This window comes from Misgurnus anguillicaudatus, chromosome 7 (assembly GCF_027580225.2).
Source record: "Misgurnus anguillicaudatus chromosome 7, ASM2758022v2, whole genome shotgun sequence".
NCBI lineage: Eukaryota > Metazoa > Chordata > Actinopteri > Cypriniformes > Cobitidae > Misgurnus > Misgurnus anguillicaudatus.
The window spans coordinates 36480669-36493632 of NC_073343.2; the positions used below are offsets into that span (position 1 = coordinate 36480669).

General features: G+C 38.1%; 1 protein-coding gene across 3 annotated transcripts in view; it reads right to left on the reverse strand.

Annotated features, from left to right (window-relative positions):
- Nucleotides 1–1751: 1751 nt before the first annotated feature.
- LOC129418352 (cysteine-rich motor neuron 1 protein) overlaps nucleotides 1752–12964 on the reverse strand; it is a 28340-nt gene continuing 17127 nt past the window's right edge. Inside the window, exons 6-13 of one of the 3 annotated variants that reach the window (XM_073869848.1) lie at nucleotides 11550–11698; nucleotides 10199–10320; nucleotides 9373–9567; nucleotides 7777–7995; nucleotides 7050–7274; nucleotides 6427–6534; nucleotides 4487–4656; nucleotides 1752–3653 (exon numbers count right to left, since the gene is read on the reverse strand). In XM_073869848.1, coding sequence (XP_073725949.1) covers nucleotides 3486–3653; nucleotides 4487–4656; nucleotides 6427–6534; nucleotides 7050–7274; nucleotides 7777–7995; nucleotides 9373–9567; nucleotides 10199–10320; nucleotides 11550–11698 — 1356 coding nt within the window. In that variant the 3' untranslated portion in view covers nucleotides 1752–3485. The remainder of the gene's footprint in view (nucleotides 3654–4486; nucleotides 4657–6426; nucleotides 6535–7049; nucleotides 7275–7776; nucleotides 7996–9372; nucleotides 9568–10198; nucleotides 10321–11549; nucleotides 11699–12964) is intronic. The other 2 variants (XM_073869849.1, XM_073869847.1) reach the window with 2 other exon arrangements.

Consider the following 12964-nt stretch of genomic DNA (forward strand, 5'->3'; position numbering starts at 1 on the left):
AAGGTTTAAATGGTAGCCAAATGTTACACTTTATTATTATGAGGATTGAACTGATCAAAAGAAAAATTTATAAAAAAGGATGAATGTAAAATTATTATATTATAGAAATGTTGTATTGTAGATTATACAACAGTTCTTTCTGGTTCTCGAATCTGATTGGCTAAGAGCTATACGATATTGTACTGATAACGGCACTGTAACCGCTTCACCTTTCGTATTATTCCGCCACCTAGTGAATGGAGGTCCTAAGCAGGCTCATCTCTGAATGGAAAAACACAGACGCGCTGTTTGAATCACTCTCCGTGTGTGTGTCTCATTAGTTTACTAGCTCATAAATCAGTCTGTGAATCCCCAATCAGAAGTATTATTCCGTCAAAGATCAGCGCTCTTGTATGTTACGTTAAAGTTAATAGGAGAAATGTCTTGTCACATCGTGTGGACGATTAACACTTGGAAAGAGGAATATAAACACTCATTTTTTTCTGGAGCTATATCTCTTATCAGAACGCGAAAACACCGTGGAACTGCAGGTAAGCCCCGCAGCTTTTAAATGTGGACATTGATCATTTACTTTATCGTGACGTGACTATTAAAACATGTTATGAGATATCGCCACTGCTATATTTATAAGCAGCATGCAAAAACATCTCTCTGACACTTATAAAAAACCGTTTTGTATAGTACTGACAAGAACAAAGTTTAATAATAATAATCGAGTGCTCGTATCGCGTTAAGAATAAATGAGAAAGCAATAGTAACGTTTCACAAGTAGTTTTATTAACTTTTACCTCGCGCCAAAACAATAACAACACAAAAGACACTAAATATGAATTAAAAAACAAGTACAAGTTTGATCATGACACCAAATACTGCTGATTTGATCTCATTTTGACGATCATAAACAAACAAGGCCAACATGAGAGCCAGGGAATCCCTTTCAGAAATGTAGCCCAGAGAGGGCGGTGGTCAGCGGGGCGAGTGAACACTGATGTCCGCTCATGCTTTGGTTCTCATTTGTACCGAATCTCACTAAGCAAACGTTCAAACAGGCGCTATCTTTACTAATCGACTGCAGATTTAAATATAATACAAATACATTCTCGACTGAACTAATCTTAAAACTACACTTTGTGACCAAGAAACGGTAATATAAAGAAACAGCTTTTCCGTCCATTGAGTTGTTATGAGCTTCAAAGCAGCCGAAAGTTTTACCTGTCATTCTGGCCGCCCTCAAATCCGTGGCGGAAGAAGTAGTTCTCAAACAAAGAGGCTTTTAAAATAACTCCGTTGTTGTTTTCTAGTTTTCGTTTTTCAAACGTGTGCCGTCGAACTGTTGTATAAAAGCAATATCGCTCTCAGAGTCGTGTGATATAGCTCTATATCATCACGGCTGTGATTAGGCCAGAGGCACGAGAGCTATATCACACTCCTACTCGAGCGATATTGCTTAACTAATTGTTGGTTTATAAGTTTTAGTAAACATTTCTTAGAAGTGCTGGAATCAGAATAATCCCAATCTTACTAAAACGTTTTCAAACAAAACAAAGTGACGATTTCAGATCAAAACCTATAGATTGGATCACAAAATCTATCCAAATTCAGAATCTATTTTTTGGTTTAAACAACCCATTTGGAAATTTTGATCAAATACCAATAGCTGAAATCCAAATGGATGACTTTTGAACAACTGGCCTCTGAATATGGACTGAAGGTTTCTCGGGTACTAAACTTTTCCAATGACGAGATTTAAAGACACAGTAACTCAAAAATTTGCTTTATATCTCAAAAACTTTACATTGTATAAGAAACAGTAACCAGTTTACATCACAAACCCATCATCACGAGTTGATGAATTTTCATGACCGAAAAACCAAAAATGTCACTTCTGGAATTCCACACAATTCATTTTTATTTCAAAAACAAGTCTACATATTACAGATCAACATCTAAGAGTTAAATATTTACATGAATAATAATTACGCTATAAAGAAGAAAGTTTATAAAATCTGTATAGCAGCTTTGTGTTTCTCTGCCTACATCAGAAACCAGGACAAAACTGAATTAACTAGTAATAAATAACCATATGAAAAAATAAATAAGATGTCAATCTACTATGTGTATGTGTTTTGTACATGTAGTAATAGGAAACATCTGCTCACAGCTATCAATGACACTAATCTAATGATGAAGATGATGATGAAGAAGATGGGGTTTCTCTTCTGAACTACAAACATCTACTGCATCATTCAGATGTGCTTCATGTTTTACTAAAGTGGTATCATCATCATCAACATCATCATCATCATCATCTGAATGGTTCAGGATTAATAAATCATCCTGGAGAATTTGTCTATATATATTTCTATATAAATTATATTTTATGTGTAAAGCTGTCGATATCACATCCATTTCACATTTCAAGAACCCCTACAAGTTTTCATAACATCTAAGTTACTGTAATACATTTGACAGATAGTACAACAAAACCTAGCATACTAACCATGAAACAGAACTGAAATGATGTTTCCATTAAACCAACGACAAACTGAAGTTGAGCTTCATATCTTTTCATATATAATCACATTTTCTTTATGTACAAATGTGTTATTTCTTGTGATTTAGATGACGTGTATCTGATCATGAGCACAGATAAACTTACACAGATGTTAAACACTATAAATGGAGATGATATCAATGCTCCAGATACTCTAAACAGATCATAACATAGAAAACAGATTTTTGTTGCCGTTTAAAACAATTGTGAGCTTGTGAACATTTTCACAATAACACTTTGGTGTAAGAACCCACGAGTGACATCATCAGAGAACCAAAACACTTTGGATAATTTGTGTCCGTTTAGTCTCAAAAAGATCTCGACTTGAACTTTATTTCAAATGAAACTTATTGTATTGAATATAATAGATTTTACTGGATTCATCCTAAATCTAAGATGATTTTTATCTGAGCTTGCTGCGTTGCATTGTGGGATTGTTTTTCCAAACCTCTTATATAAGTTGCACATTAAGAGTCACTGTACTGAGAGAAACCTTTCTGTTTATGACAGATCTCATATGAACACATGTTTAGTCCATTATGACTTATAAAATAAATGTGAAAAACAGATTGTAGAAGTCAGAGATGTTTGTACTGTAAGGCCTCAAAATATCTTTAAGATCCAGTCAGTTAGGTTTTAACCCATCGAGAGGTTTGATCCAAAGACTTCCAGCTGTCTGATCAGAGCTGCTGACACGAGACGTCATCTCATCATCATACAGCATCAATAATCTTACAGTTCATCTGTGTCTCTCCAGCATTATATTAAACAGTGTGAAGCTACTGAAACACAGAAGAAGAAGAGGAGAAAATGAAGAAGATTCATCTCTCCTACGGTTCCTGACAGTCAGCAGCAGATGAGGAGTCACCAGCGTACAGTTGGGATTTTGTGAAGTATGAGATGACAGAAGATGATGATGATGATGGGATGTTTAGCGATGGACCTCAGCGTGTCCGTTAGAGAGTTTGGCTCTCGGGATGGTGATCCGATCTCCAGAGTCCACGGGGAAATCAATCTTCATGCTGTTAAACTGATTCTCTCTGGATGGATCCATGTGAACCACAGAGTTTTTACTGATGTGCTTCTTCAGGATCACCGTCTAGATGAGCAGAAGAGATTTTAGAGACTTCAACATGAAATCAAAACCAGATGTTTGTCTTTATTAAAATACAAATCGCATCAGTCAATGTCATGTATGATTCTCTTATTCTTCTGAGAGATTTTATTTTGAGTTTGGCTTCTCCCCTCTAAATCCCACCCTTATAATCTGTGACTGACACTTCTCATTATCCAATCAATATGTGTGTCAAATAAGCCATTTTCACACAGAGATTGCGTAAAATGTGGATGGGATTTGTCCGGAATTCCTCAGCTTCAGCGCTGATAGTGAGGAGCTCCCTGATCTCTGATTCAGTCCAGTTTGCTGACATTTCTCATTGTGAATGTTGATCTGTATTTAAATCCCTTTGACAAAGAGCTGAACCATAACTTCTTGTTGCGTGCGTCATCATTACGTCACGCCCCTTACGGCATTGTTTCCGCCTCTTGTTCACACAGAATGCTTACTGTGAATGTTACAGCAATGTTACTGTAGGTCTTCTTTACGGGAGCAATCGCAGAACATTTACGGGAAGTGTTTGTGTCCACACAGAAGCCTTTCTGACAATTTTAAGGAAATTTTTTGGGACCAAAGTGCTGTGTGAAAGGGGTTTTAAAGTCCTAATTTTTTGCTGAATACTCTGCTTTGCTTAAAAATGTCAAAAGAAGACATGTAGTTTGTATTTCTGTATAAGAGATGAATCTCCCACACCGTTCTGAACATCAATCAGGAAGATTTTGACACCTTACCTTCATATATTCATGACTTTAATGACCTCACACAGTAATCAAATACAGTGACCGAGGATGAGCTGAAGTCTGTGTGTCTCTCACCTTTCTGGGTGCGTTGTAACAGGACATCTGAAAGCAATCTCTCCTCCTGTTAATGAGGACGCTCACGGTGAGAAACATCACCACCACCAACAGGACGGCCGCCAAGATCCAGGCTGCCGATTGGTAGATGAAATTCATCTCCCCAGGGATCGGCCGCTCCGTTGACGGATCTAGACGAGAGAAAGTTTACATCAGAAAATCTTACAAATCCCTCTGCGTGTCAATGTTTCCACCGCTGTGGCCCTCATCTATTGAGTTTCAATGAAAACAGAGTCGATCTTGTGTTGTTTTTCTTGGCTTCGGTGAGCCAGCAATCCTAACCTATAATCTTTGCCACGTCACTCAAAGGGGGGAAATGATATATTAGCTCATTTATCAGACGGTGATATCACAGGACGTGAATCCCGTCCAATCCTCCAGACAGATCTCATCTGATCAATGCTGAATGCAAACCATAAATAACAAAGTTACATAGACGTCAACGGGTTATTAATTCAAATGTCAGGCTGCCATGAAAACCACGAAGAAAACGAAAGAAAGTTAACATTACACACAGCTTCACATGAACACAGCTCACAAACTAAAGAACTAAAGTCATTTCAGAGAAGAGTTTCTGCACAAATTAGAAATATTAGAAATGTATCAAGTGTGTGAGCTCTGTTGTGCTAAATTGCAGAGTTGGATTGTTAAACAGTTTTCACCATTTTTGTGTACAGGATTATTTGGGTGGGGCTAAAACTGTAACACACACAACCTAACACAATTACAAGCATTCGTTCAGGTTGTAGCTGTTTTTGAAAGTTGAGAGAGACGGCAGCTTCCTGTGAGTGGGCGTGGTTTTAGCACTGACAGGACACGCCCCCAGCATTTCAGAGCACATAAGCTGCTTATTTTTTCTTAGATTTAAAGAACTTATTTTATTAACTTGACGGTTTTTAAACATGGCTGGGTGGTTAATAACACATTTTCTGTGTTGTGATAAACTCAGAACATTTTTAAGAGTACATATGTGAAGTTTTAGCTCACAGATCATTTATTATAGCATGTTAAAATTGCCACTTTGTATAAATGTGCCATATTTGGGTGTGTCCTTTAAATGCAAATGAGCTGATCTCTGTACTAAATTCCAGTGCTGTGGTTGGATAGTGCAAATTAAGGGGTAGTATTATTATTATAATAAGATCCCTTTCTGACATCACAAGGGGAGCCAAATTTCAATGAGCTATTTTTTCACATGCTTGCAGAGAATGGTTTACCAAAACTGTTACTGGGTTGATCTTTTTCAAAAAATTTTAGGTTGATAGAAGCACTGGGGACCCAATTTTATAGCACTTTTCAGATTTTCACAATATGTCCCCTTTAACATTATCATTTTATACAGACTTTAACTAAACCTGTGCAGTTCATGATCATATTTATCATGTTTAATGTTTATTATACTAAGATTTAATTTGCAATATTTACTCACAACCTGATGTGAAAAGACAATGCAAATACTGGAGTTAAGAGTGCGTTTATATTTACATTTATTCATTTAGCTGACACTTTTATCCAAAGCGACTTACAATTGCTATATATGTCAGAGGTCGCACGCCTCTGGAGCAACTAGGGGTTAATGTCTTGCTCAGGGACACAATGGTGTGTCACAGTGGATTCGAACCCAGGACTCTGACACCAAAGACGTGTGTCTTATCTACTGCGCCATCACCACCAGTGGTCTCAAATATCGTGCCCGCGGGCACCAGGTTGCCCACACAGAGTCTGTGAGTTGCCCGCCAAAGCAGATTCTACTCATAGCCTCAATTTTAAGATTTATTTATGATATATTTTGATATTAGCTTGGCTTCTTTTATGTATGTTAACATTTTAAACATATCAACAAGTAAAAGAAAAAGGTTGGAGACCACTGGTGTACAGTATGTGTGTGATCAGTACTGTACCTGTTACTGTAAATACTGAAGTTTGTGTGGATGTATTCAGACTCTCAGTTACTTTGGGTTTGGCCGATGTGGTCGACAGCACTACTGGCACTGAAGTTGTTGTGACTTCTGAGTAGATGAAGAAAACACAAAAGAGAAATGTTGCACAGATGTTAATAGAGAGGACATCAAACCATCCTCACATCTGCTGAAGCCATGAATTACAGTGTGATGATATAAAGCGCCTGTCATTTATCTAAGTTCATTTCTTTATACGAGAAAAACATGCTGGACGTTTTGTGCCTGACTTCTAAAATCAAAAGAAAGAAACAGTGAAAGATTTAAAGGGTGAACAAGCAGGTGTTTTCCTCTGTTGAGAAAAGCTGACGATAGCTTTAGTGTTTTACTGAAAGTGGAGATGGACAGAAAGCACATGTTCAGATATCACTGTAATCTGTTTAATAATAAAGCACTTCTTCACACTTTAACATCTCTTTATACAGCATCAATCACTATGAAACCTTTTGAAGTTGATCCACCTTTCTTCTCATTTAAACACTGAATGTTAGAGTATCTCTCAGCTTCTGATGATGAAAGATTTACTGAGCATAAGTTTGTCCTCATGTTTACCGTGGTAAACTCACCCAGGCACTGTGGGCAGCATTGGCCTTTGCGTAAGACAGGAACTCTACATCGGGCCGGCGGGCAGCGCTGGTGAAAACACTCGATCGTCCCGTTGCGACAGGTGCAGCTGCTGCAGGCGTTCGATCTCCACGAATCCCCGGCCAATAGGATTTCTCCGTTAGTAGAAACGCAGTATTCCTGTTGCCGGCTGCCGTTGACGGGAAGAAGTGGATTGAGCTCGTCCTCTGTAAATGAACAGAAAGATTTACTCAACGCATCTGTCATCGCTGTTCGACTTCATGTATTTGTGACGGAAGCTCCGCCTACATTCGTGACATCACAGGAGAGATACGAGAGCGAATGATGAAAGTGATGCTTGAGAGACTCGAGACATGCGTGAGCGCTGTACTGCAGGAGTACATGTGAAGAACACGCACGCACACATGTGTTTACTGCCCTCGGGTTCATATCGCAGCTGCTGTTTTATTGTTTCAGTCGCATAGTAACTTGCCCCAGGAAAAGCTCAAGGGACAAAATTACAGAGCTAAACCAAAAACTGCCCTTTTCCTTTACACGCTTGACTAATATTTATTTTGTGTTCACAGCATGCTTGTATGGAAAAACATGGTAAAGGAACGTCATCGACATCAGGAAACATCTTCACAGTACATTTCAAGAATCATGTAATGTATAACTTGTCATGTAATATACATCTTTTCTATTGGATAATGTAAAGGTGTGTGTTACCTGGACAGACGTGACAGCACGAGTCTTTGATTTTGATTGGCTGATGACAGAGAAGAGGAGGACAAACTTCAGAATCACAGAGAACTCGTCCGTGTCTGCAGGTACATCTCATACATTCATCCAAACTCCACGTCTCTCCTTCCACATACAGCTCGCCGCCCGGAGCTCGACACACCACCATATCTGATCCATCCGGCTGCCCGCTGCCCGATTCATCTGCTTTAACACGGACCACACGGGACATCAGTCAAGAGAAAATATCACAAAAATAGAGCAACAAAGCACATGAAGAGCTTTTTCTTAGCACATTTGAACTTTCTGCAATGCAAAAAATGACTTTACCTGCATTTTCTTGATGAGCAAAATGACCTAAGAAAATAAGTCTAGTTTTTAGACAAAAAACAAACAAATTTAAGTGAATTTGTGCTTAAAACAAGCAAAAAATCTGCCAGTGGGGTAAGAAAACAAATCTTGAACTTAATTTAAGAAAAATTTGAATTTTGAAAATTGATTTTTTTTGCTTGTTTTAATTCACTTGTATTTGATGTTTTTTTTGTCTAAAAGCTAGACTTATTTTCTTGACTTTTAGACTTCTTATAATCTTGATTTAAGACTTTTTAGATATTTGTAGTAAAAACAAGAGAAGAAAGTGAAGTGTGAAGAGAGAAATGTGTGTAATGTAATGTAATGTAATGTGTAATGTAAAGTTTATGTCCAGATTGAGTCGAGTCTTTAGTTTCACATCATCTTTACAGTCCACATGTGAATTACACAATAAACTCCAGGAGGGAGAAATGTTTTTCTTCTGCACTTTATATTTCACAATCCTGATGATCCTTCAGTAATACACAGACGTCGTGTCAGGTTTCATTCATTCTATCAGGAAACATTATTTCGTGCGCTCAGATGTTGTTATGGTTTTATTCTCAGGTGACTTCATGTCAGTGGAAATATTTAGAAATCTTACGTCTGTGGTTACAAAACAGCATCTCATTCCTTCAGCTTACAGTCAGTTTTACATGAAGAGTTATGAGACATCAGATGTGATATAGTTTCTCTCTTCGGTGGGTTTATATTTGAAGAGCAGTGGAGGTAAATATGAGGTCTGGGTTTGTTTATCTGTCTGTAGTTCTGGGACAAAAACAACAAACTGTGGGCCAATGATGGACCTGTTCATTCAATTGAAGTTAAATAAAGATCCATAAATAACCACGGCAGACTAAAGTAAGAGTAGTTTATATTAAGTATATTTAATAGAGAATTTTTCCACTGATAGCCGATTATTCAGACTGATATCTGCCGATACTGATAGTTTAATGGTTATATTAACTTGCATTAACTAAATTCTGAATATTACATGAATTCATTCATATAATGACCATTTATATTCAACATTAAACTAGTGAAAAAAAAACACTTCCTCTTCTCTTTTGATTGACAGAATATATCAGCCATGACTATCGGATGTTTTTAAACTATCGGTTAAAAAATAGCTTTTATCGGGCAATATGGATTATTTGCCGATATATCGATGCATCTCTAGTATTTAGTATATTAAGTATAGTGAAGTGTAAAGTGATTGTGTGCTGTTTGTACCGTCACAGGATGGGCAGCAGTGGTCTGATCTGAGGACAGGGTGGGCACAGGTGGGTACAGGACATGAAATAAGAAGACACATCTCTCGCCCGCCGTTACAGTAACACTCTCTACAGCCATCGTGCCAGCTGTCTCCTTCGTTAAAATGCCGACCGTCTGCCGTCATACAGACACTGGGCTCAGGCTTTTCTATATCTAAAGAAGAAAATTTACTTTCAAATCATCTGTGAAATAAACAGTCTGTGATCTCCTTCAATAGATGACTACTAAACATTACATTCATGAAATATTAATCTAAGCATAAATTTATTAGGTGAGAATAATGTGATATCTATTATAATAAATCACTTCTACAGATCACTGTCATTATAAACAAATACAACAGACTGATGCTGACCAAGAGAAACAAAGTAAAAATACAGTTGACAGAAATGTAATGTTGTTTATAGATGTTGTTGTCTTCAGCTGAAATATATCTGTTATATGAGATTCAATGAATTTAATAACATTATTCCTCCTTATTAAAATAGACAGTATGTATATTTGTTCTCTGCGAGTAGTTTTAGTAATGGATAGTTTTCGTCTTTCTAAATATTTAACAGTGTGCAGAAAACTCATCCAGGTGTTCAGAAATAGCCGCTCTACAGAGTTTGCTTTAGAAAGCTCGTCGCCAGAGACTAAAATACACTCCAGAAATAGTTACACTATGTTTGTAAGGAAAAACAAACACATCCTATCAAACTGGCAAAGTTAAAATAAAGTATAACAGCATTCACACCTCAAACATCACAGGTATTATAAATAATTCAAAATGTTGATTGCTCACCTTTGCATTCACAAAGACTGCAGCCCTTTCTGTTTGTCTTATAACCATTACTGCAATGTCTGTCACAGGTGAACGGTGGACATTTAACACAGCGACACATTTCACAGCCATGTTTGTTCCTCCTGTAAAAAAGAATAACCCCTAAGATTAACAGAAACAAACCAACACTAAACAGCATCAAACCAACACTAACAGCACAAAATAACACTACCCACCACGAAACGAACTATAACCAGGACCAAACCAACACTAACATGACAAAACCAACACTAACCAGGACATAAGTAACACTAACCACCTTCAAACCAACTATAACCAGGACCAAACCAACACTAACAGCACAAAATAACACTAACCACCACAAAACCAACTATAACCAGGACCAAACCAACTCTAATCAGCACCAGACCAACATTAACCAGCACCAAACCAACACTAACAGCACAAAATGAACACTAACCAGAACCAAACCAACACTAACCAGAACAAAACCAACACTAACCAGCACAAAAGTAATACTAACCACCACCAAACCAGCACTAACCAGCAGCATAAACAGGCGACATTCAGGTTATAAGCCCCGCTCTCTAACCACTAGGCCCCTGGGTACAAATCATCACCTGTCCAATTAAAAAGCCAAGTAAGTCACCAAAAACATCTGACTTTAGCTAATGACCCATGAATAAATGATCCAGAGATTATAAGTAGAGCACAGATTAAACACAGATCAACCCCTCATGAACTTTAAGTGCTGCAGTGTCGCTCTTCAGTTTCATCTGCAGTACAGTACGAGCAGCTTACTGCTGAGACAGCACAGATCTACTGTACACAAACACCACCGAGCCCTGTGTCTGTGTCTGTGAAGCTTTGTTTGAAGTCAGCCTGTAAACTTTCACTCGGGACAACCGCTGACTCTACACAAATTCCAGCCAGTCCTCTGTAACAGCACACTATGACCTGTCAAATCCAATGATCTTTCAGCTCTATTGAAGAGGGGAAACGATATAAACCTGCTTTTGTATGCAGCTCAGAGCGTTCAACTGTGCAAAATGTCAAAGTCAACAAGCATTCGACCTCACTGACACAGCTAGACCACAACTCAACCTTCTCATTCCAATCAATCTTAATCATTTCTACTGTTACAGAACTTACAGTAGTAAGCTCTCTACCTAGTGTACACTTCAAACATCATATACAGTAGTATGTTCCCAGATTCTTCCAGGAGATTCCCTTTATTTAGCTAACGTCACAATGTATCCACCACAGACAAGACAATCCCACGATGCATTGCAATGAGATCAATTACAGAATAAATGCAGATCAGACATTTTATTTCATCACTCATACTTACACAAATCCATGAGGGCAGATCTTACTGCAGGTCAAAGGTCGACACTTGACTGTGGATGTTTTACATTCACACAGATCACAACCGTTACTGTCCTTCTCATAACCCATCAGACAATCCAGAGAGCAGGAAGAGGAAAAAACTGGACACGTCTCATCTGAAACACACAAATATATACAAAAAGCACAAACATGAAAGATGTGCACAAGGCAAACACAGAACGTTGTTTTGTGAACCAAATAATCATTTCTGGGAATGTTCGTTTTAAGTTTTTTCTTTGTGCAACTATAAAATAACGTTCCCAGAATGTTGTAGAGTGGTTGTTTTAAAATACCTAAATGGTAAATGGACTGCATTTATATAGCGCTTCTAACAGACCAATGGCCATCCAAAGCGCTTTACAACTTGCCTCACATTCACTCACACATTCATACACCGACGGCGGTGTCAGCCGTGGAGCAGCTGGGGTTAGGTGTCTTGCTCAAGGACACCTCGACACTTGGTCAGGTGAAGCCGGGGATTGAACTTCCAACCCTGAAACACTGAGCCACTGCCACTCCATACCTCAAAATAACCTTAAAAATACAGAATGTTCCCTAACGTTTTTTGTAACCAGAAAATAACATTCCCAAAATGTTCAAGGGTGGTTATTTTTAATGTTTATACTTTTTGCAATGTTTGCAGTTTTTTGTAATGATAATTTTCAAATAAGGTTTTCAAATGGCCATAGACGTAAAATGTGATGTCACCCATAGGTTTGTGAAGAGCTTTTTTGAAGCCAATAGTTGGCAGGGGCTGCTGTCGCCATCTTGGCATCACATCACCATGCATCACTTGCCGATTAATGGGTAAAGAGGCGGGACGTGGGTGAAGCTGAAGTGTTATATAGAAATTCACCCCCCACAGTTGTCATGAAGGACAAAATACAGACCAAAAAGACTTTTTGTACCGAGCTGTAAACATATTCTTTTCTGGGCTTTTTAACATGAGGGTCTATAGGGATTGACTCCATTTTGGAGCCAGCAGCCGTTGATGAATTGCAGTTTAAGTCATTTCTGTATTGGCTTCATCAGAGAGATGGGAAAGTTGCCCCTTGGGTGAAATATGTCCTGAGAAAGAACGTTCTGGGAAACCATTTCATAATGGATATGATCTGTGTGTTTGACTGGACGGCCCTGTTCATCTTTAATTTATTAGAGAACAGTTTACAAGCATAATTGTGCCTAAATATCAGTCCAACTATTGAGGACAAACTTTATTTCACACGATTATAAAAGACTTGAGAAAGATTTGTGTCATGGGAAGTGTTTTGCACATTAAAGTCTGAGATCATTAGCTTTGTGTGTCCACAGTCTGTGTTTGCTTGTGTTGCGGGTGGTTGGCACTTTCTCAAACGTGCGCGGTTTGCACGCAACAGA